Source organism: Psammomys obesus, unplaced genomic scaffold (genome assembly GCF_907164565.1).
Source record: "Psammomys obesus unplaced genomic scaffold, mPsaObe1.curated_primary_1811, whole genome shotgun sequence".
Taxonomy (NCBI): Eukaryota; Metazoa; Chordata; class Mammalia; order Rodentia; family Muridae; genus Psammomys; species Psammomys obesus.
The window spans coordinates 305,240-329,007 of record NW_026596088.1 but is presented as its reverse complement, the minus strand read 5'-3'; the positions used below and the strand labels follow the sequence as shown (position 1 = coordinate 329,007).

The 23,768-nt window shown below is 44.8% G+C and overlaps 1 protein-coding gene across 2 annotated transcripts; it reads left to right on the top strand.

The window, feature by feature from the left end:
- Positions 1-6,510: 6,510 nt before the first annotated feature.
- Fus (FUS RNA binding protein) lies at positions 6,511-18,986 on the top strand. Of its 2 annotated transcripts, none has more exons than XM_055627402.1 (15): positions 6,511-6,613; positions 7,965-7,989; positions 8,127-8,281; positions 9,937-10,078; positions 10,216-10,403; positions 10,642-10,855; positions 12,446-12,480; positions 13,956-13,988; positions 14,871-14,974; positions 15,907-16,036; positions 16,931-17,032; positions 17,147-17,270; positions 18,167-18,267; positions 18,359-18,503; positions 18,738-18,986. In XM_055627402.1, exons 1-15 carry the CDS (start codon positions 6,601-6,603, stop codon positions 18,775-18,777), a joined length of 1,551 nt encoding a protein of 516 aa, XP_055483377.1. In that variant the 5' UTR covers positions 6,511-6,600; the 3' UTR covers positions 18,778-18,986. The 2 variants fall into 2 exon arrangements, with proteins under 2 accessions (XP_055483377.1, XP_055483376.1); XM_055627401.1 differs by having other exon boundaries at positions 9,934-10,078.
- Positions 18,987-23,768: the final 4,782 nt, after the last annotated feature.

Here is a 23,768-nt window from a genome sequence, read left to right as displayed (position 1 = left end):
GCATAGCCTTGGCTGTCCTGGAACTCACTTTGTAGACCAGGCTGGCCTTGAACTCAGAGATCTGCCTGCCTCTGCCTCCTGAGCGCTGGGTTTAAAGGTGTGTACCACCACTCCAGCTTTTCTTCCTCCTCCCCCCTTCCTCCTCCTTTTGGTTCTTCCCATCTCAATAGGCATCATTATGCAAGAAAGTTACTGAGCTGAGGGGAAGGGTCCCATATTTTCCTACACAGTTTTTACAGTTCCTTCTTTCTCTTTCCTTCTGTTCTCTCTCTCTCTCTCTCTCTGACACAGAACCTAATGTAGGCCAAGACGGTGTATGCTTCCACACCTAGCCTATCAATGCCTCCCTTCAGAATTTCTTTATGTAGCCCTGGCTGTCCTGGAACTCACTGTGTAGCCCGGGCTGGCCTCAAACTTGATCTGCCTGCCTTTGTCTCTGAGTCCTGGAATTAAGGTGTGTGCCATCACCCACAGCTGCTTTCTGTCTCTTAGTTGTTTTTCCTGCTATGTAATTCAGGCTAGCTTTGAACTGACTATACAGCTCAGGATAGTCTTGAACTCTTTTTTTTTTTTGTCTTAAAATTTACGTTTATGTATGTATGTATGATGTGTGTGTGTACTTGTGGGTTGGTAAATGAGTGCTGCAGACTGAGTATGGAAATCAGAGAGGAAAATTGACTGGAGTTGGTTCTCTCTTTCACCATTTGTGTCCAGGGCATGGAACTCTGGTCCTCAGGCTTGGAAGCAGGCACCTTTACATCTTGGGGCCTACTTTTTAAAATTTTTTTTTTTTTTGAGACAGGGTTTCTGTGTGTAGCCCTGGATGTCCTGGACTCATTTTGTAGATGAGGTTGGCCTCAAGACCACAGAGATCCACCTGCTTCTGCCGCCCAAGCGCTGGGATTAAAGGTGTGCACCACCAAGCCAGGTTTACTTTTTTTTAATTATTTATTATTTATACAGAACTCTGCCTGCATGTGTGCCTACACACCAGAAGAGGGCACCAGATCTCACTAGATGGTTGCCAGTCACCATGTGGTTTCCCTGGGGACTGAACTCAGGACCTCTGGAAGAACAGCCAGTGCTCTTACCCTCTGAGCCACCACCTCTCTAGCCCCTCAGGTTTACCTTTTAATTTCCTTTTTTAAAACACCTGTTCTTTTTTTATAACTTATTTTTTATGTACATTGATGTTTTGCCTGCATGTATGTCTGTGTGAGGGTGTCAGATCTTGGAGTTACAGACAATTGTGAGCTGCCATGTGGGTGCTGGGAATTGATCCAGGGTCCTCAGGAAGAGCAGTCAGTGCTCTTAACCACTGATCCATCTCTTCAGCCCTCTCTTTTTAAGTTTTCTTTTTTTCTAAAGATTTTTTTTTTTAATGATTTATACAGCATTCTGTACACAGGCATGTATGTGGAAGAGGGCACCAGATCTCATTATAGATGCTTTTGAGCCACCATATGGTTGCTGGGAACTGAACTCAGGACCTTTGGAAGAACAGCCAGTGCTCGTAACCTCTGTGCCATCTCTCCAGCACCTTCTTTAATTTCTTAAGACAGATTTCAAAATTGTTTCATATAAATCATTTGTGAAAGGAAACCATTGAAAAACTCTGATTCCCTCTTTGTCTGTCTGTGTGTATAACAAAGAGAGAGACAGATGTTTGTGGGAGGCCAAGGTCAACATCAGCTCTTTTCCTGTATTGCTAACTTATTTATTTAAAAAATGTAAAGATTGGGTTAGAGAGATGGGTCACTGGGTGCTCCTCCAGAGGACCGGGGTTCAATTTCCAGCATACACATGGCTGCTCACAACTGTCTGTAAACTCTAGCTCCAGGGTATTCGACACTCTCATATATGCACACATGTACATAAAATAAAAAATACTAAATCATTAAAAAAGATTGATTTGTGTGTGCCATATGTGTACAAGTGCCTTCAGAGTCCAGAAGGGAGAGTCCAATTTCCTGGAGCTGGAGTTGCATTGTGAGCTTCGTGAGGTAGGTACTTTAGTTTTGGGGACGAGGTCTCTCGCTGAACCTGGGAGCCACTGATTTGCTAGGTTGAACAGATGGTGAGCTCCCCTGCCTCACAGCACTGGGGCTACAGACCAGTGCCGTGGGCCTTTACAGAGGTGCAGATCTGAACTGAAGCTCTCTCTCAGGCCTGTGCAGTGAGCACTGTGCTGACTGGACACTCTCCCCAAGCTGGAGTAAGACAGTGTTCTGGAAAATTTTGTTTAGTGCGTGTGTATGTGTCTCTGCCCTCAGGAATGCCACAGCAGGGATGTGGAGGTCAAAAGACAAGTGTCAGAATCTGTTCTCTCCTGGGGTGAAGGCTGGTGATTAGCCTCCGTGTGCATGCCAGGAATTGTACCTGGGTCCTCTGCAAGAGCAGCTCGTAATTGCTGAGCCATTTCACCAGCCTGCAAATTACTATTATTAGTTTTTATTATCACTGTTAATAATAATTATTATTAGTATTACAATTACTATTATTATTGAACAACTGATGAAGTCAATTTATTAAAAGTTGACTTAGGCAACTACAATAGTGGCCTAAACCCCGGCTCCTGGCTCAGTTCTGACGGCGTGATCTGCTTCATAGTCTCAGGACTGTCAGTCACTATGTCCTCCACAGATTCTCATCAGCAGGCGATGCTGTGTCTAGGAACCTTCACAATATATTTCTCTTGAAGTGATCCTTGGTGTCTTGGCAGACCTGTGAACAGGTCCTTTCACTCTTCCTTTGTGCATCAAGTCAGCACAAATCTCCAGCCAGGGTAATTCAAACTCAGTGAAGGGTCACCTTCAGTCACACAGGCATGTTTCTAAAGCCTTAGCTGTGGAGTCAGCACAGGACTGGACCAAACTGAAGCACCCATAACTGCATTTCAGGACGAACGAAATTATTAAAATACACCTCAGTCCACTTGCATTTCTGTGCATACTTGGTGTGTGCAGGCCTAGCCAGATTTTGAAGACTTAAAAACTTTTTAAAAATGTAAACGATTTTTTCCTCATAGGTGATCTATGTCTGTAGCTTGGGTAGAGCACATGTGTGAGGCTCCAGTTTGATCTCCAATACGGCTCAAAGACAAGATGAAACTAATGGAAGTACAAAGGTAGCTCCCAGATTGCCTACACTTACATAAATGGATGGAGTTCTAGGGCCGGTGTGGCAGTGCAGGCCTTTAGTCCCAGCACTCCGAGGCAGGTGGATCTCTGTGAATTCTAGGTGGGTCAAAGCTACACATCAAAACCCTGTTTAAGGGGGAAAAAGTTCTCCTTCTCTCCTGAGACACCCACTTAAAATAAAATAGAAGCCTGGCCGTGATGGTGCACATTCATAATCCTAGCACTGGAGGCCAAGGCAGGAGGACCAACACTTTGAGTCAGCCGGGTTTCCACAGTAAGATTCCGTCTCAAAAAACAACCCATTGGGCTGGAGAGATGACCCAGAGGTTAAGAGCTCATGCTGTTCTTTCAGAGGAAAAGAGTTTACTTCACAGCACCCACATTAGGCTACTCACAGCAGCTGTGGCTCCAGCTCCAGGTGATCCAGCCCCTCTGGGGTTTGTGTCACTTGCGTGCGCACATGCACACACATGTACAAATATATACACACAATTTAGAGAAGCCAGGCACTCAGTCGAGTCTGGACCAGAGCTCAGTGACAGAGAACTTGCTTAGCCTGTGTAAAATTCTAGCCTGTGAACTGTCTCTTCAATCCCTTCTCAGCAACTTTACATCTACCTTCTTGCCAAAATCTGCAAATGAAGCTGAAATAAAGTACATATAATCTATTTATGTTCAAATATTTTTGTAGGCCCAAGCATAAATTTCTTCAGATTTATTTGCATATCTGTCAGGAAGCTCCTGCTCTGTTCCCTATTCCTCTCTGCTCACATTTCTCAGTCTCCATTTCTTTTCTTTCTGTTTTTCAAGACAGGGCTTCTCTGTGTAGCTCTGGCTCTACTGGAACTTGCTATGTTGACCAGGCTAGTCTTGAACTCAGAGATTTGCCTGTCTATGCCTCCCTGAGTGCTGGGACACTCACATGTGCACCACCACTGTTCCTGGTGTGTGTGTGTGTGTGTGTGTGTGTGTGTGTGTGTGTGTGTGTTGAGACAGGACCTAATTCTACCTTGGCTGTTCTGTAATGTTGGCCATGAACCTTGAACTCAGAGATCTGCCTGCCTCTGCCTCCCATGTGCTAGGATTAAAGGCCTGTGCCATCATCTCCTGGCTGTAAAAAAAAATCTTTTTTAAAGAACACTTATTTATACTTATTATGGCCAGGCCCAGTTAAAGGTGATTTACAAGCCAAGCTGTGGTGGCACATGCCTTTAATTCCAGTGCTTGGGAGGCAGAGGCAGGTAGATCTCTGTGAATTTGAGTCTAGCCTGGTCTATAGAGGGAGTACAGGACAACAAAAGCTATACAGAGAAACATTGTCTCAAAAAAAAACCAAAAAAGGTGGTTTATAAATGAAAAAACAAACCACTTAGATTTACAAAACAATAGATTTACAGTGTACTCTCTTTCTCAATTTCTCAGGATCTCAAAGTAAGGATCTTCCTATGTACAATTTAAAGCCTAAGCTGGCCTTGAGCTCACAGTAGTCTTCCTACCTCGGCCTCCTGCTGAGCACATCTGACTTATTCTTGTTTCTTGTTTTGACTGATGTGAGATAGCAGGGTCCCTGCATGCGGCTGAGTAAAATCCAATCCCTGGTTTCTTTCTTGGATCCAGGAGAGCAGGATTCCTTAGCCATGCTGCAGTCTAGAGGGGGCCTGAGCCTGCCTGTCCCCTGCCTACTTCTCACCATCTGTCTATACTGTTCCTTGGGGCAGTGATGGTTCCTGAGAAGAGGACAATGCTTATTTTTATTTTTATTTTTTTTCTGTGCCCCCTCCAGGAAACAGATCAAGTGGCTTCACAGAGCAGGCTCTCAGTCAAGGTTGGTCCTTTCTGTTCTTATCATGTTTGGGCCGACAAATGTCTCATTCACTTGGTAAACTCCCAGTAGAAATGTCATGTCCTCAGACCCATCCTTACCTACTCATTGCCAGATGAATCATCCACCCAGCCTCTATGATCTCAGATGGGGTCATCAGATTCTCTGAAACTGGAGTTACAGTTGGTTGTGTGCCCCCATGTGGGTACTAGGAATTGAACCTGTGTCCTCTATAGAGATTTCATTAAAAAATATTTTATGTGTATGGATGTTTTGTTTGCATGTACATCTGTGTACCATGTACTTGATGTCCATGGAGGCCAGAAGAGGGCACTGGACCCTCTAGACCTGGAGTTACAGATAGTTGTTAGCCACATAGCGGTGCTGGGAATTGATCCTGGATATACTCTGCAAGAGCAACTAGTGCTCTTTTAACTGCTGAGCCACCTCTCCAGACCCCCTGAATTTCAGGACACTTTTTGGCAAAAAGTGTACATGCTTTTAAATGCTCTGAATAATTTCACAGAAGCATTTTAGAGTTTTCACAGACTTAGATTTTAAAGAGCAGACCCTGAACTGCTTAAAACTCATGTCATCTTCTTGGTTTAGGATCTCACTGCTCTCATTTATGTGATCCAACCCCACAGCGCTTAGCTCCCGGAGTGGAGCTGTACTCAGGGTCATGCACAGGCTAAGCAATCACTCTATCATTAAGCTACATCCCTAGACTTCACTTGTAGCGGGCAGACACAGTCGTTTTCTTTACAAGAATGATGATGGGGGGAAAGGCCAGGCCGACTGTAATTCCAGAATGCACTGGGCTAAGGCAAATGGGATCATGAATTCTAGGTCAGCTGGGCTGCACTGAGGGGCCAAATTGAAAAAATAAAAATAAAAAAAAAAAAAGAAAAAGAAAAATTGTGGGTTTGGAAGCCACTTAAGCTGTAGACGTACGTGTTACTGTTGAACCAGACTAGGGGCCAACGTCACCATCCACAAACCTTGGTGAGGTCTCAAGAACAGCAAGCTGAGGCACCACTAGATGAAGAAAACCAGACTAGAGGCCAGAGACCGATCGGAGGGCTGCCAGGAGAGACTGTGGAGGGGCCAGGGCGGCACTGCGTTTGACTCGGGAGACGGGCCAGGGCAAGCGGAAGCACGCCCTCCCTAGTGAAAGTGGGGCCCAGCCGAGCGGCCCAACCTCGGTTCCCACACCCGGGCAGCCCAGGCCTCGACTACAGCTCGGCTCCCCAGCGCAGGGCCCTGGCACCGCCCAGAGCGGGAGGCTGGGACGTACCATCACGCCTATGGAGGGGGAGCAGCCTGCCGAGGACCAGTCCCGGGGCGGGGGGCGAAGGGGGGTTACTTCTCCCGAAGACGACGGCACACGCGGGCCCGGCGGTGCGGGGACGAGTCCGTTTTGCTTTCGCCCGCCTGGGTTGTCCGCGGCCCCGGGGCGGGGCGGGGGCCCGGGCGCGCTTCCCCCGCGCGGCGTCCGCCTTGGTACGTCCGCGGGGCGCGTAGGCGGGAGGCGTACTTAAGGTCGGCGCGGGAGGCTGGGCGGCTCAGTCCTCGCGGCGTCCCCTCGCAGTCGCCCGGAACCCCGTCGCCCGGCGGCCTGTGCGCGCGTGCGCGGACATGGCTTCAAACGGTAGGTCGGAGCGCGAGGCGGCGATGGCGCGTCCCTGGGAGGCCTCGTTCCCCCGCAGCAAGGCTTTTGGGTTTTCGGCGGGGCCGGGGTGGCGGGGCGGGCGTGGGCTCCCGCACCTCCGCGGCGCGGGGAGCAGCGTGGGCAGGAGGAGGAGGAGGAGGACGGAAGGGGAGGGCGGTGTCGCCATTTTGTTTGGCTCCTCGGGCGCCTGCGGTGCGGAGTCTTGAGAAGAGCTCGCTCGCGCTCTCTCTCTCGCTCTCTCTCTCTCTCTCATGGCCCACTCACTGGGGCCCAGGGTGGAGAGGGATGCTGCCTGGCGACGTGGAGTGAGGGGTGAGGAAACGCTGGGTCGCCCTGGCCTCGCCCCACCCCCTCCCTGGTTCCCTTCCCTTCCCTTCCCTCCCTCCCCGCCGGGCCTCGCTTTGTCGCAGTGCTGCATCCGGGCACTTGGCGCGCGTACGCGCTGCTCTGGCCCCCCCCCCTTCCTCGGCGCGTTTTTACCCCCCCCCCCCCCCCCCCCTCCCTCCACCCGCCAGTCTCCACTCGGTTTGGGTTTTTGTCGCGAGACCCTCGGCGGAAGCCCGCTGGTGCGGGGTTGGCCTCGCCCTGCCGCCCGTTTCCCTCGGGAAGGGGCTGGGCCGTCCTGTTCCCGCCTCCGAGTCCTCCCTGCCGGAGCGCACCCTCCCATCGCTGGCCCGCGTGTCCGTGAGCTGGAGGGAACCGCTCGGGAGTGACCAACGGCCTGGTACCTGGCCTGAGGATCCCATTTCGGAATTTTGTTTTCCCGGGGGCGGGAAGGAAGTCCAAGGAGTCGGTCCCCGAGGCCACACCTTCCCCGCTGTCATTTTTGTCATCCTGCGGGGGCAGATCCTGGGTTTCTTGCGCGGAGCAGCTTAGTCTCAGCTCCCCGGAAATGTTCTCTGCTCCTGCGCATAGTAGGCAGGAACACGATCACTTGGAGCCACAGGTCTGGTGCTTTGAGTCTGCTATCCACCTCTTAGGGTCAGAGAGCTTTGCTGCCTTGATTGCTTGGCTTTGTACTAAAACTCGACTCTCTGCCTTAATAAGGTTTTCCAGGTTGGTCACAGGATGAATAAAGTGCTTATACAGACATTTGTTTGGTGTTGGAGGGTCTTATTTGAGCGGCTTCCTTGGTGGTACCGCTTTTTCCAATGCAGGCGGCCGTAAAGATCAAAAACGTGGTGTTTTCACCATGTTGCAGGCCTTGGTGTATCATGAGGAACTTATGCCTGTTTTTGCAATGATGTTTTTGTAGATTTATTTGCTCTCAAGTCCCTAGTACAAAAGTTAAAAAATTAACAAGACCTTTTTTCTCTTCCATCTTTTACAGACTATACCCAACAAGCAACTCAAAGGTGAGTGCTGTTTCTGGTCTGGAGTTTGTAGACAGTGAGGGTGATCTGTGTAACTTAATTTTCTTTTGCTTTTGTTTTTTATTCTTTATGCTTTCAGTTGAGGATAAGTGTACTGACATTTTGTTTCTTTCTCCTAGCTATGGGGCCTATCCCACTCAGCCTGGCCAGGGCTACTCCCAACAGAGCAACCAACCCTACGGCCAGCAGAGTTACAGTGGATATGGCCAGTCAGCTGACACTTCAGGATATGGCCAGAGCAGCTATGGTTCTTCTTACGGACAAACCCAGAACAGTGAGTCTCTTAGTGGAACACTTCTTTGTCACTTTGTAGTTATCTGAATTTTAATCCCCCCCCCTTTTTTTTTCCTTTCAAATTTCCAAGAGAGGGTTTCTCTATATAGCCTGTCTTGGAACATACTCTGTAGACCAGGCTGGCCTCGAATTCAGAGATCCGCCTAGGTCTGCCTTCCTAGTGCTGGGATTATAGGCGTGCACCATGGTGCCTGGCTCCCTTTCCTTTTCTTAAACCTGAACAGTGCTGAAACTCTCATTTTCCCTTGTCAGTCTGCATTTGTCAGGTCTTTTTTTTTTTTTTTGAAACAGGGTTTCTCTGTGTAGCCTTGGCTGTCCTGGACGCACTTTGTGGACTAGGCTTGCTTCAAACCACAGAGATGCACCTGCCTCCCAGAGGGCTGGGATTACGGGTGTGCACCACCCTGTCCATGTAGGCCAGGTATTTGATGTATTTTTGAGGATGGCCTTGAACATCTGGTCTTCCTGCCTCTTGAGTGCTTGGGAGCAAAGGCATATATCACAATACTTGTTTATATGGTGCTGAAGATTGAAGCAGAGCTTGTGTATGCTTAGCAACCACTTAAAGCTGAGCTGCATCCTCAGCTCACTCCCTGAGACAGCCTCCTGAGTTCTAGGATTATTTGCATGACACACTGGGCCTGCTGTGTTTCAAGATTAACAGACTTTTAAAAACTAGGCAAACATGATTTTTAGTTTTCCCTTAGTGCAGGCATGTGCTTGTTATATGGTGCATGTGTGGAGGTCAGAGGACAGTGCTGTAGGGTCAGTTGTGCCTGTTTCTGATGGTTCCAGGGATTGGACCCAGGTTGTCATTTGGGGACTGGAGAGTTGGCTCAGAGGTTAAGGTCCTGAGCTCAATTCCCAGCAACCATGTGGCAGTTCATAACTGTCTAGAATGAGATCTGGTGCCCTCTTCTGGTGTGTAAGCATACATGCAGGCAGAATACTGTATAAGTAAATCTTTTAAAAAGGTGATGTGATTTGAGGAGTTGGGTTTTTAGCTCAGTGGTGGAACGCTTGCTAGGCCTCGGGTTCAGTCCTCAGCTCTGGGGGAAAAAAAAAAGACAACAAAAAATGATTTGAGATAGTTTCACTATGATTCCCAGATTGGCCTTAAACTGTGATCTTCCTGCCTCAGTCTCCTGGTAGCTGGCCTTTGTCAGTAAACCTGCTAATAAAATCTAAGGTGATTTTCTTTATTTTTTTTCTTTCAATTATGGGTGAGTACTGGGAAGTATGTTTCTTCAAGGTATTTATTACCCCCATTCCTTTTTTTTTTCTTCAGCTGATCTCATCATATAGCACTAGTTGACCTGAAATTAGATCTGTAGACCAAATTGGCCTCGAGTCAACAAGAGATTTTCTCCTAGGATTAAAAATGAGCACTACTGGGGCTGGAGAAATGGCTTAGTGGTTAAGAGCACTGTGTGCTCTTCCAAAGGATGTGGGTTCAATTCCCAGCACCCATGTAGCAGCTCACAGCTGACTGTAACTCTAGTTCCAAGGGATCTGACACCCTCACACCAATGCACATAAGACAAAACTGATTTTTTTAAATGAGCACTGCTATACCTGGCGTCTTTCTCTCTTTTATTTCCTTAATAGCATTTGTAACTCTTTTCTTTGTAGCAGGCTATGGCACTCAATCAGCTCCCCAGGGATATGGCTCCACTGGAGGTTATGGCAGCAGCCAAAGTTCCCAGTCTTCTTATGGGCAGCAGTCCTCTTACCCTGGCTACGGCCAACAGCCAGCTCCTAGCAGCACCTCAGGAAGGTAAGGTGGGATGAGGCTTCAAACTGTTGGTGAACTGCTGGTTCTCTGATAGGTAATGAAAGGGAATGGACCAAAAGTGAAGCAAGTATTTGGGTATTTTGGTGTCATAATTCTAGTTTTCCTTGTTTTTCATTTAGTTATGGTGGCAGTTCTCAGAGCAGCAGCTATGGGCAGCCCCAGAGTGGAGGCTATGGCCAACAGTCTGGCTATGGTGGACAGCAACAAAGCTATGGACAGCAGCAAAGCTCCTATAACCCACCTCAGGGTTATGGACAACAGAACCAGTACAATAGCAGCAGTGGAGGAGGTGGAGGGGGTGGTGGAGGTGAGTAAGTGTTTAGTGTTGTCTCCTTATTCTCTTGAGTTTGTTCATTATCCTAAAATAGTGGCTTTTTTGTTTACTTTTATACTGGCACTAGTTACCCTTTCCAGGATACTTATCCTTTCAGTTTTGTTGCCAAAAATTGAAACTACAAATTTGTGTATGCTAAGTATAATACAACTACTAAACTCACTCTCCCCCACCCCCATTTTTAAAAAAGCACTTTTTTTTTTCCTTACAGGCAACTATGGCCAAGATCAGTCCTCCATGAGTGGTGGCGGCGGTGGTGGTTATGGCAATCAGGACCAGAGTGGTGGCGGCGGTGGTGGCTACGGGGGAGGCCAGCAGGATCGTGGGGGCCGAGGCAGGGGCGGTGGAGGTGGTTACAACCGAAGCAGTGGTGGCTATGAACCCAGAGGCCGTGGAGGTGGCCGAGGAGGCAGAGGCGGCATGGGGTAGGTGTCTCATGAGCCAGGGAGTACCTTCATTGGGGGAGTGTTGCATGGATCTCCTCACTTGAAGTCAGTCCCTAGTGCATGGTTAGTATTAATCTCCGGGGATATGTGAGGGCTTCAATTGGTGGGTAGTACTGTGTGTTTGCTTATATTCCTATTATGTTTTTGTGAGAACTTGGGAGCCAAAATCTCCTTTACAGCTCTGAGTAGATACTTGAGTATTGATGCATTTATTTCCAAACAAAAGAGAATATACACAGATACATATGGATTGGAGTCATTGTTTTCTCAGGCAAGAAACTTGGGAGTAAAGACTTCTCTGCAAGGGAAATCTATTAATTCCATTTCTGGGAAATACTAGGGAAACTTGTTCTGTGTATTCCCATGTGTCCTCCAAGGGAGTTGGTAATGGTTAACTTGACCTCAGCTTGTAGGAATTGGCTATTACTCATCCACATTCTGTAGTTACTTGAATTTTGAGCCTGATTTGCACTAGTTTGACTACGATTTTGTGTGTGACTTGGTTCATTTATGGGGTCTCCTGACTGAAGTGTGCAGACTTTCAGGGCAAAGTACACTTGACAGTGGTATTCTGCTTTCTTATTCCACTGTCCACCTTTTCTTGGTCAGTTAAAATCATCAACTTGTCCAACAGGATCTCTTGTAGTTGAAGTAAAACCTTAGATTTGATGTTAAAACAGTTTGTCAAATCTGTTGGTGACTTTGAAAGGTCCCTATTATCTCTCTCCCTTGAAAAGGGAAAAATGTCAGTGGTATTTCTTTTTTTGAAAAAAGTAGGTTTTTTTGAGTTTGTAAATGGTAAGTATTCAGAGGTGGGGGTGGGGGCAGTCTCAAAGACATGCAAAAATATGGAAAACTCTTGTTGTGCGTGTGTTTAATGCAAAACTTTAAAAAGAAAAAAAAACTGTTATGTGACTGTTAACTTGCTCTGCATTTTATGTGCCACAGGTATGAAAGGTGACATTGCAAAATACTCCGCTCTTCTCACAGTGTAGAAGGGGTGACCCCGGGGGTGAAGGGTGATTAAAAAAAAAAAACAGCTCAGTAGTCAGGCTAGGGCTTAGCTGAGTTTGTCTTGCTCTAAGGGGAAATTGCCTTTGGTTTTGACATTTTATGGAATGGGGTTGGGTCTGCTTGCTGCTTTCAAAGCAAAAACCACAAAAAAATGTGTTCAGGGCTATCTCAGGGGCCTGGTGTGAAATGTCTTCTGGGTAATTGGGGGTAGATCTTTTAAACCAACTGCTGGGTTGTCCACCACTTGCAACAAGAGGAAAAAAAATCTACGTCAGAAGAACAACCAAGGAAAATGAGCATTTTTCTTTTTTCCAGAGGATATAGATACAACTTTTTAAAGCAAAATCTTTAAACTGTGTCTGAGAAATTGCACACGTGTGTGTGATAAGCTCAAAGGTCAGACAAGGGTGGTCAGGAAGGGGTATATTTTAGTAGCCACTTGAATCTTTTTCCCAAAACACCTACCCATGTTTGGGGGATGTTAAAACAAAAACAAAAAGCCCTTTTGTAGCCGTTGGAAGCTTCATGTCCTTTCTTCTAACTTGTCTTCTCCAGCGGAAGTGACCGCGGTGGCTTCAATAAATTTGGTGGTAAGTGAACAGAGTTTCCAAAATTCCCAACTCCCAGCAATGCTTTGTCTGATTGTTCATTTGCAGATGTCTTAGCTTGTTAAGTGTCAAAGGTTTCTAAAGTGTCTGTAGCCACCTCCAGAAAGGGAGTGGGGTAGAATGCCTCCTGCTGCCAGATGTGTGCTAACCTGGAGGCAGGCAGGGATAAACTCTTGGCAGTCTGTTACTAAATTGGTTTTACTCAAGTTAATAGTATTTAATAGGCCTCTTGATGGGTGTTGCCTCATCTAGCACTTAGTGACCACACCATCATGAGCAACCTGAGTGTTCTGGAATATGTGGTGCCAACTTGTCTTTAGGATCCTTTTGATCAGTGTGTCCAAGGTGTGTGTGTGTGTGTGTGTGTGTGTGTGTGTGTGTGTGTGTGTATGTATGTGTGCACAACCTCCCAAATGTTTTAATTCAGGGAGAGGGACATGAAGTAGTGCCCTACCCTAAGGATGGTAAAGTTGGTATATATGTTTATATTAAATACTGAGTGATGTCAATGCAATTCTACATATGTACTCAGACAAACACATAGAAACTAGATCTGGGAAGGAAGGCGTGGACTGCTGCAGAGATCTTGAGAGCTTGTGTTGCTCATGGGAAATAACCAGGTTTTAAACAGCATAAACTTGAATTCATGGAAAAAATGGCAAATTTGAGAAGTCTCCCAGTAAGCTGGAACTTTTCTGGTTTAACAAAATGGTTTCTTGATTTGTCTAAACACTTAAAGCCAAAGGCTTGGGTTCATGACTTAGGTGTCACTGTGTACAGGTACAATATTTATATATGATGAACGTAGGTAAACATTGCTTAAAGATGGTGTCTGGAAAAAAATAGAGGCTGTATTATGAAAAGATTTCTGGTCTGTTCCCTGGGACATGTTTTAAAATACAATAGCTACTATGTATATTGTCTTATTTTTCCTTTTATGTTGCTTTGGGGAAACAACATGGTTAAGAATGGTTTTCAATATGAAATTAAAAATTGTTCTACAAGGGTTGTCTTTGGTGTAAGGTTTGGAGAAACTGGATGGATGCACATCACATTGCTGGTGCTGAGCTTGCGTCTCTCTGCTGAGAGAACAGGGCCAAGTTATGGATGAGTTGGTTGGTTAATTTAAATGAATTACTAATGTCCCTACCCCCATCTATGCTGAGGACATTTCCCAGCCCTAGCTGGGGGAAGACAGTATTTTCTTGAAGTGTGGCATTATCTGTGTTGGGGCCTCAAAGATCTTATGAAAGGGGCCTGTGTCTCCCTGAGACCCGCCTAGAATTTTCTCCACTGGGCAGGCCCCAGGGTAGGGTTTGAAGAGAGGTTGGAAGCAATTACCTGATACATTGCAAGGATTTGAATATGATGTTAATTTGATACCTTATCTGTCCTTTCCTGTTAGCTAATGGCTCCTTTTTCTTGTTTTTGTTTTCTTTTTTTTCATGTAACTTAAGGCCCTCGGGATCAAGGATCACGTCATGATTCTGGTAAGTTCTTGTTTTTCATAGTATTCACTTGGGTTTCCTTTGAAATAAATATAAAAAGCAATGAAAGACTGGAAAAGGAAGGGAGAGTTTATATGAATACCAGAAATACTGGATTTGGAGATCTGCGATGAGTCTGGTATTTAGCATTTCTAGTTAAGTCTCAGGTGATGCTTTGGCTGCTACAGGCCTTGCTTGAGGGCTGCTCATTTAAAGTTGGTGGTGTTTTTAAGTGCATGCATAACTAATCCAGGCCTGATGGTTTATTCCTAGTAGACTGGTCTCAGATATAAGCCAGCCTGGTCTGCAGAGCTAGTTCCAGGACAGCCAGGGCTATACAGAGAAACCCTGTCTTAAAAAAAAAAAAACAAGCCAGGTGGTGGAGGCACACACCTTTAATTCCAGTATTTGGGAGGCAGAGATCAAGGCCAGCCTAGTCTACAGAATGAGTTTAGGACAGCCAGGGCTATACACAGAAACCCTGTCCCCAAAACCCTCCAAAATAAACAAATAAGCGTGGGAAAGAAGAAAAGAAAAAAAGGGGGGGGGCGTTGGAGCATACCTGTAAGGCCAACATTTGGGAGAAGAGGGAGGTGGATCTCTTGAGTTCCTGATCTACATCGTGAGCTCCAGGACAGCCAAGGCTAGACAGAGAAAGCCTGTCTTGAAAAAAACTAAAATAAACAAGCAATGAATGAAGGTGGTAAATGAATATTCAAATACTAGAATAAGGATGGATTGTTTATTTAATAAAGTATTTATTAAGAGTTCTGAACATTTCCCTTGAAAGCTTTTTAATATCAAATACTAAGATGATGTTGATGTATTTGACCCTAACCCTTTGTCTTGTGCTCTTCAAATTCTCCTTTGCTGTTGAACAAGCAGAACAGGATAATTCAGACAACAACACCATCTTTGTGCAAGGCCTGGGTGAGAATGTTACAATTGAGTCTGTGGCTGATTACTTCAAGCAGATTGGCATTATTAAGGTACTTGTGAAACAGTAGATGCTTCCTTTACTTTTATTACAGGATTTCACATTTGACTTTATTAAAAACAAGTCTTGCTGACTATCAGTAGCAAAAGCAGTATTGCTGGCATTTTTTGAGATTAGGGTGCTTGGTATATAGCTGTGGCTGGTATTAAACTTCTTAAAATTACTATTTTCTTTGTCTTTGTTTTGATTTTTGTTTGTTTTATATATACTTTAACTCTTCAACTTGAGGGCAGCCTTGGTAGCACACACTTTATTCCCAGCAGAGACAGGTGATCTGAGTTCATGGCCAGATTGATCTGAATCAGTTCCAGGACAGCCAGGATCATATGTAGAGACTATGTCTCAAAAAATAAAATTTAGTGGAATTTGGGATTGTAAGTGCCTCTCATATCTAGTAAAACTGAAGTCTAAATGGTTGTTATCAAGCAAAGAAAATATGGTTGTTTCTAAGAGGAAACCACAAAAAGACATCTAAAGGATGTCCTCTAAGGCGTAGTGTTGTAAACCAAGTCTTAAATTTAAGTTACCTGAGAAGTAGAGTAAGTGGAGAAGTAGAGGAGTAAATTGGAAAGAGGGCAGCCAAAGGGTGAGACTAAGGCTGAGGGGAAAGTTAGAGGTTTCGTTTCTACAGGCTCTACAGTAGTGGATTGAACTAGCTTTAGAGCTCGTGTTCGTTTTGAACTTGTCTAGACTAAAACAGTATAACAAAACAACTCTAGAACATTGCTATATTGTATTGTAAATAATGGGGAGTTTTGCTGCCTTGCTGGAGCTTGAGTCCTGTGGAATTGTGGTTGTTGAGAAATTACTGTATCCACAGAAAGCACTGTATAGCTTGTGGATTGTGTGTAGTTCATATACAAATTCTAGGCCCAAACCTGCATGTATCTTCTAAAAATTGATAATTCATTTTGTTTTGTTCAGACAAACAAGAAAACTGGACAGCCTATGATTAATTTGTATACAGACAGGGAAACTGGCAAGCTGAAGGGTGAGGCAACAGTCTCATTTGATGATCCACCTTCTGCGAAAGCAGCTATCGACTGGTTTGATGGTATGTATGAGAAAGGTGATGGAGGTGGGTGCTGGAGGGGAAACGGGTCCATGTTGGTGGCATCTAGCTCACAGTTAACAGTTGCACTGTTGGATGGTTCATGGGGATGGTGCATAAGTCAGGCTTGCGAGCAAAACCTTTGCCTGCTGAGTCATCTTGTAGGTCTTTGGCATCTCTTTTATCTGTAATTTCAGTGTGGTCTCATTTTTTGGTTGTATCTCATTAGTTTATTAATCTTTTCAAGAAGGCAGCCTTAGATTTTAAAAGTGTTTTGGATATGTAGGTTTGAACGTTTTGTGTACATGGGTGGGCATGTACATGCCATGGGATAGAGAGAGAGGTCATTGAACAAACCATCTGGGGTTAATTCCTTTCCACTATGTGTGCTCACGGTTTGGTCATCAGGCTTGGTGACAAGCCCTGCTCCCACCAAGCCATCGTGCTCCATCTTGTTTGTTGTATGGTGCTGGGGATCTACACCAGGCCCTTCCTGTTACGACACTGCATTCTAGCCTCTGGTCCACCCTTGCTTTTTTGTCTTTCGAGACAGGGTTTCTCTTTAGACTCAAACTTTCCCAAGTGCTGGGATTATAGGTATTCACCAAAAATCTTTATAACTAGCCCCAAAATCTTTGTATCTACTTTTAAAAAATGTTGACATTTAAAAATTAAATTAAAACAAAGCTGGGCATGGTGATGTATGCCTTTAATCTCAGCACTTGTGAGGCAGAGACAGGTGGATATTTTTAATTTGAGGCCAGCCTGATTCTACATAGGCAGCGTCAGGACAGCCAGGGCTACTCAGGGAAAAACCCTTTAGAAACAAAGCTTACCATGGAATAGGTTTCCATATGTATTTCATTTTGGGTAATTCACCCACCTTTATTTCCTTAGGTAAAGAATTCTCTGGGAATCCTATCAAAGTTTCATTTGCTACTCGCCGAGCTGACTTCAATCGGGGTGGTGGAAATGGCCGTGGAGGCCGAGGGCGAGGAGGTGAGTCATTAATTTTTTTTTTTTTTTTTTGTTTTTAGATGGTGAAAATAAGTTTCATGGAAAAGGTAGGCTAACCAATGTAAGGAAACCAATGAATGATTCTTTCTGTGTTAGGACCCATGGGCCGTGGAGGCTATGGAGGAGGTGGCAGTGGTGGCGGTGGCCGGGGAGGATTCCCCAGTGGAGGTGGTGGAGGTGGAGGACAGCAAAGAGCCGGGGACTGGAAGTGTCCTAATCCGTGAGTGAATTTGGCTTTTTTTTGTTTGTTTTTTATTTATTTTTTAAACCAAGCAGTGTCAAGGTCACATTGTCAATGGAAAGTTGAGTTAATAGTTTGTTATGGGAAGGTTAGTTTACAGTCTTAGGGGTATGCTATGTTTCCAAATGAATGAATATCTAGACCTTTGAAAAGTACAGAACCGTTTTTGTCCTTTTTATTTTTGGTTTCTTTGAGACGGTTATTCTGTGTAGTCCTGGCTATACTGGAACTTAATATATAGACCAGATTGGCCCCAAACTTACAAGAGCCACCTGCCTCTGCCTCCCAAGTGCTGGGATTAAATTAAAGGTCTGTGCTACCAGCACCCAGCTTTTAGTTCCCTTCCTATTGCCATGATTCCATAGGGTTAGGTAGTCATGAACATCAGGTGGACACATGGAGCAGGCAGGGATGGCATGGAGTAGTAGCTGAGAGACAACTGAAGCAGAGAGAACTGGGCTTTTGAAATCTCAGAAGCCAGTTCCCACCCCATTTTTTATTCCTTCCAGCTGGGGAACCTAAGGGCCATTCTTTAAACCACCACAGCTATGTATTTGGACACAAGTACTAGATACTAAGATAAGACCTATAACTTGAGATTCAAAGTGTAAGAAGCATGGATGTGCTGGATAAAAAGAGGAGTAGATGATTCCTGTGTAGGTACAGTGGAGTGAGACTTAAGATTTCAAACATGAATTACTGAAATTTTGTTTTTAAAGCTGAGTTGTGGCAAATTGAAATCATGGGAAAAGAAGCTGAAAGGTAGTGGTTTAGGTTTGATACTATATTTGTTTTGGCTCTTGGTGAGAATCTAGCTTGTGAATTCAGTGTTCTGGATTGCACTCTTCCAAATTAATTGTCTTTCATTTCTTTAGTACATGTGAGAACATGAACTTCTCTTGGAGAAATGAGTGCAACCAGTGTAAGGCCCCTAAGCCAGATGGCCCTGGAGGGGGACCAGGAGGCTCTCACATGGGTAAGAAGGGAGCAGATGTGGTATTGAAGAGTGTAGTGGGAGGGATGGTAGATGAATAAGGATGATACATGTCTTACTGCTTTTGTCCTAGGGGGAAACTATGGAGATGATCGACGTGGCAGAGGAGGATATGACCGGGGCGGCTACCGGGGCCGAGGCGGGGACCGAGGGGGCTTCCGAGGGGGCCGGGGTGGTGGGGACAGAGGCGGTTTTGGCCCTGGCAAGATGGACTCCAGGTTAGTAAAAACAAAAGTTGAGGAACTTGGTCAGAAGTCATGAGGAAATAATGTTTTGTTGAGTGGGAAGACAGCTTAGTTGGTTACATCTTTGGGAATGGAGGAGAGGAAGTGGGAATCCAGTATTTTGGCGGTTTTTTTTTCCTTAAAAGAAGTTATTTGAAGAGATAAGTTAGGGTATTTGAAGGGTAAGCCTGGATAGTCTGTTAACTAACTGTTATTTGTTCTTTTCAGGGGTGAGCACAGACAGGATCGCAGGGAGAGGCCATATTAGCCTGGCTCCTGACGTTCTGGAACAGCTCTTCTTGTACCCAGTGTTACCCGTGTTATTTTGTAAACTTTGAATTCAGGATTGCCCATGGATTTTTTTTTCCCGTGTGTGTGTGTGTGTGTGTGTGTGTGTGTGTGTCAGTGTGTCAGTGTCAGACTACCCTACTTGTAACCATATCTCTGGTTCCCATTAAAAAACCATCATTTTAGTTATATTCTGGTCCCCTCAGTTCACTCTCTGGAAGATGGGTCATTTTCCCCCCCAGAGATTATCTTGTACTGTAGGAATTGGAATCATTAATTTGTTCCTAACTAGCAAGAAGTAGGATAAAGTCAATTTAATTTTCTTGAGACACGGTTTCTCTGTACAGCCTTCATAGGCTCACTTTTGTAGACCAGGGTGGCCTTCATTGACCTGCCTCCCCTCCCGAGAGCTGGGACTGCAGGGTGCACCACCACACCAGGCTGAGACGCTACAGTGATCTTGATCTAAGAGAAAAGACAGAGGTGTTCCTGAGCGCTTCCTAAGAAAGTGGTGAATGACTGGTTGGCTTTCTTTTTTCTTCAGGAAAAGGACCATGCATAGTCTAAATTGATCACTTTCACATCTTGCCTAACTCGGGTGTCTGTTGGTCATTTGTAGTTTGAAATTTGATGCTTTGAACTCAGTTCTTTTTCAGCTAGGATGATAGGATTATGGTAAATTGATAGCTCTGGCCTTTTTTGCATCCTGGATGCTAAGGTTAAAGGCATGTGCCACTTCTGGCTACAAATTTCTTCCCTTTAAGGAAAGTTGAAAAAGGGTAGAGTCAGTGAATTAAAACATTGTAAACCCCCTCCCCCCAGCCTTTTCATTCGTTACATTTAGTAACTTGTTGGTATTGGTAAACATTGTTGAATTTTCATTAGTATGTAGAACTGTAAACTAGGCATGGTGTTGTACATTGGTCCTGGCACTGGGGAGACAGGATTTGCAACTTGGTTATTAGTAGCCCTACCCTGTCCCAAAGCTAACACCAAACTCAGCTGGGAATGGTTAATAGATTTTTGTAATCCTGGTACTTGGGTGTGGAAAAAGGAAGATCAGAAGTCTGTAACCAATATGGACTACAGTCATGCAAAAAAGAAAGGCAGTTTTCCCCCAATACCAGCCAGATGGGTCAGCACAAAATTACAGTGCTTATAAGGAGGGCAGGTATCATATCTTAGAGTGTGACATGACACTAAACAGTAAACAGACATACTCTTCATTGCTTTTGTAACATGCTTTTTTTTGTTTGTTTTTGAGACAAGGTTTCCTCCTTGTAACCCTGGCTGTCCTGGAACTTGTTCTTTATACCAGGCTGACCTTGAGCTCAGGGATCCCCTTGCCTCTGCCTCCTGAGTGCTGGGATTATAGGTGTGCGCCACCAACATCAAGCTACAACGTGCTTAAAAAAAGAAACAGCTGAGTGCAGTGGTGCCCACCTGTAACAACGCTTTGGGAGGCAGAGGCAGGTGGATCTCCAAGTTCTAGGCCAGGGTGGTCTACAAAATGAGTCAGGGACAGCCAAGGTTTCTACACAGAGAAACCCTGTCTTGAAAAAAAAAATACACATCTCATTTTTTCTGGGACTAAAGATGAGGTATGTGTCATCATTCCTGGCCAGTTGCGCTGTTCTTGAGCAGGAACATTGTAGGTGGCAGTGTCATGTCACAATACGAAAGCTGCCTAGTGCAAAGATGGATTTTGTGTTAACCACAGTCTTTGGTAATATCAGACAAGAGCTCCTCATTGATTCATACCTCCACTGAAGGTTTTTTTGGATGGTCTTGCCTTTTACTTTTAGCTCGGCATGCCTAGTAACCTAGTCTGTTCTCAGAAAATGTGTTAAAAGTCCTAACCAGGCAGTTTTGGCACATGTCTTTAATCCCAACATTCAGGAGGCAGAAGTAGGTGGATCTCTGGAAGTCTTAGGATAGCAAGGGCTACACGAAGATGCCCTGTTCTCCCTCCCCTCTTCCATATATATATATATTCCAATGTATATGATACATAATATAGGTGTGTAATACATAAATTTATCCTAGATACATATGTGTATATAGACATGTCTGAGAATCCTTCCATTTTCCCAGTGCTGGGATTACAGAGAGCACCGTGTCAACCTGGTTATCAGTTTGTATAGAAGACAATGTTCTCTGAAGCATAGCGTATGTGTTGAGATCTGTAGTTGGTATGTGTTGGCCTTTTTAAAATTAGCCTTAATGTAGGTCTATGAGGGTGTTGGATTCCATGGAACTGGAGTTAGTTTTGAGCTGCAGTGAGGGTGCTGGGATTTGAACTCAGGTGGTCTGGAAAAGCAGACGGTGCTCTTAACCACTGAGCCATCTCTCCAGCCCAGGGAAGTGCTTTCTTTCTGAGTTGGTTACTGAGTACCACCCTAACTAAATTGTATGTGGAAATTCATGCTGAAGGATTAACACCCCCACCCCATTGTTTCTTTGTGTAGCCCTGGCTGGCCTGGAACTTGCTCTATAGACCAGGTTGACCTTGAACTTGGGAAATCCATTTGCCTGTTAACCAAGTGCTGATATTAAAGGCCTGCATCATCATTGCCAGGTGAGAAGTGTAGCCAGAAAGTTATTTTTTAGATCTAGTGAGGCAAGAAAGCATGGCTTTGTTAAAGGTTCACTTGCTTGCAGTAAAGGAAAAGGCATGCTTTAAGGTTGAATACCTTGAATGCTCTTCAGCAGTGTGAGTTTTATTAAACTTGGTGCCTGTGTGTAAATCTGATGCCTGGATAAGAATTTAGAGCTAAGATGTAATTATGTCCCGAGTCCACTAGTTTGGTAGGCTGTTAATTTGGTTTGGATGTTACCTTGCTTCACCTAATAGGGTGCTAATAGGTTGTTCTCCTAATCCATACAGCTAGAAGGAATGGAAGCTAAAACTCTTTGTTTTTAATTTTTAAAAATTAATGTATGTATGGTCTGCATGTGTTAGGTGTACGTATGTGCAGTCCAGAAGAGGGATCCCTGGAGGGAGCTGTTGCAGGCAGTTCTAAGCACGTTGTGGGTGCTGAGAACTAAATTTACGTTCTGTGTAAGACTAGTGTGCTTTTCTTTTTTTGAGACAGTGTCTCTATATAGCACTTGCTGTCTTGGAATTTTCTCATGTGATTTTGACCTTGGAACCCCCTCTCACTCTGAGGTTGTGGTTTAATATATAATTTATTTAACTTTATTTTATGTGCATTGGTGTGAAGGTGTCAGATCACCTGGAACTGGAGGTACAGACAGCTGTGAGCTGCCATGTGGGTGCTGGGAGTTGAACCTGGGTTCTTTGGAAGAACCGACAGTGCTCTTAACCACTGAGCTATCTCTCCAGCCTCGAGGTTGTGGTTTAATATTAGGTAGCATCAAATGTTTGATAATAGTATGTGGGTAGATGAAATAAATGGATGAAGACAACTAGTTCTGGTGCCAAAATTGTGATAATGCAGTCTTTTTTTGTAAACTTCTGAATTCTTCCTCTTGGGAATCTTTTAATAATAGTCAAGCAAGTAAGAGCCTTTTCTTAACTGAGAAAAGTAATATCAGATTAAGTTCTGCCCCTCTCAGTTCGTCCTATGGATTGAATATATGGAATCTTTGCTAGATAAGAGCTCCCAGTGTCTACCTTGAGTTATTTTTGGACAGCGACTTGGTTGTACAGACTGGTATTACAGTCACTTGTTCTCTATACCAGGCTGACCCTGGATTTGTGATTTTCCTGCTTGCCTCAGCTTTTTTGAGTGGCTGGGATTGCAAGTCTGGCAAGCTTTATACGTTTTAAATGTTACTGAATTAGTAGAAACAGTTTTGTCTTTTTGTTTTAGATGCTGTAATTGAACCCAGACCTATGAGTGCTTTGTTTGACTCTTTGAGACTCAGCTTTGTAGACGAGATCCACCTGCCTCTGCCTCTTTGAGTGCTGAGATGAAAGTCATGTGCTTCCGCGCTTGCTGTTTCACAAATTTGTGCACATGCATATCTTAAAATTTCTTTTTTTTAAAAAGTGGGATGTGGTTTGTACACACCCAGTCCTAGCAGCTGCAGGTATGTGGATCAAACCCAGCCTGGTTTACATAATTCTAGGCCAACCAGGCCTATGTAGTGGACTGTTTTATCCATCCAGCCATCTAATCTGTCTGCTGTGTGTATGCTGGTACGTGTTAACGTGTGAAGGTGAGAGGAGATATTTGTGTGTTGACCTTATGGGTTCTAGGATTTGAAATTGGCATCAGATTTGTTAGCAGGAACCCTTGGCTGCCTTTATGTGACTAACTCATCTCTTAAAGACATACAGGCTCACATGCCCCACAGTTTTTCAAGACATAATTGTAAGAACAGCCGTGCTCATTTGCCCCCATACAAACTGGCATACGAGCATTAACCACAGAGTTTATTTACATGCTTATGGATGCCCAGGAATGCTTTCATATAACTAAGCAGTCTCAATACTTTACCCAGGTTTGTCTTAAAACTCCCAGGCTCAAAGCAACTTTGGTTAGTTTATGTTGGAGTAACAGGTGATGTTACAAATTAGGGACAACGTTGGGAGCTTTGTTTGCCTCCAGTTCTTCGTGGCCACCTCTGTTTCCCCTTCCTTTATGTATAGGTTCTGTTTCAGTTTAGTAGTAGGTAGTTTTGATAAGAGAGTTCCAGGATCTAGGAACTGAGGATTAGTCAATCTAATTTTATATACGACTTTTGTGTGTGTGTGTGTGTGTGTGAGACAGGATTTCTCTTGACTGGATTTGTACACTAGGCTGTTCTGGTCCACTCACATGGATCTGCCTGCCTCAGCCTCCTTGAGTCCTGGGATTAAAGGCCTGTGTGAACGAGTCCAGGTCCTTGTAGCATAATTGTTTTAAAATTTACTTTTTGTTTGTTTTGAGACCGGGTCTGACTGTGTAGCGCTGACTGCCCTGGAAACTCACTGTGTGGGCACTGCCTCCTGAGTGCTGTGAT

Excerpts from the sequence above, each read along its gene's own strand:
- Fus (XM_055627401.1), top strand. Across the intron at positions 12,481-13,955 it reads TGGCTTCAATAAATTTGGTG|GCCCTCGGGATCAAGGATCA; the intron begins GTAAGTGAACAG and ends ATGTAACTTAAG. Across the intron at positions 14,975-15,906 it reads AGCAGATTGGCATTATTAAG|ACAAACAAGAAAACTGGACA; the intron begins GTACTTGTGAAA and ends TGTTTTGTTCAG.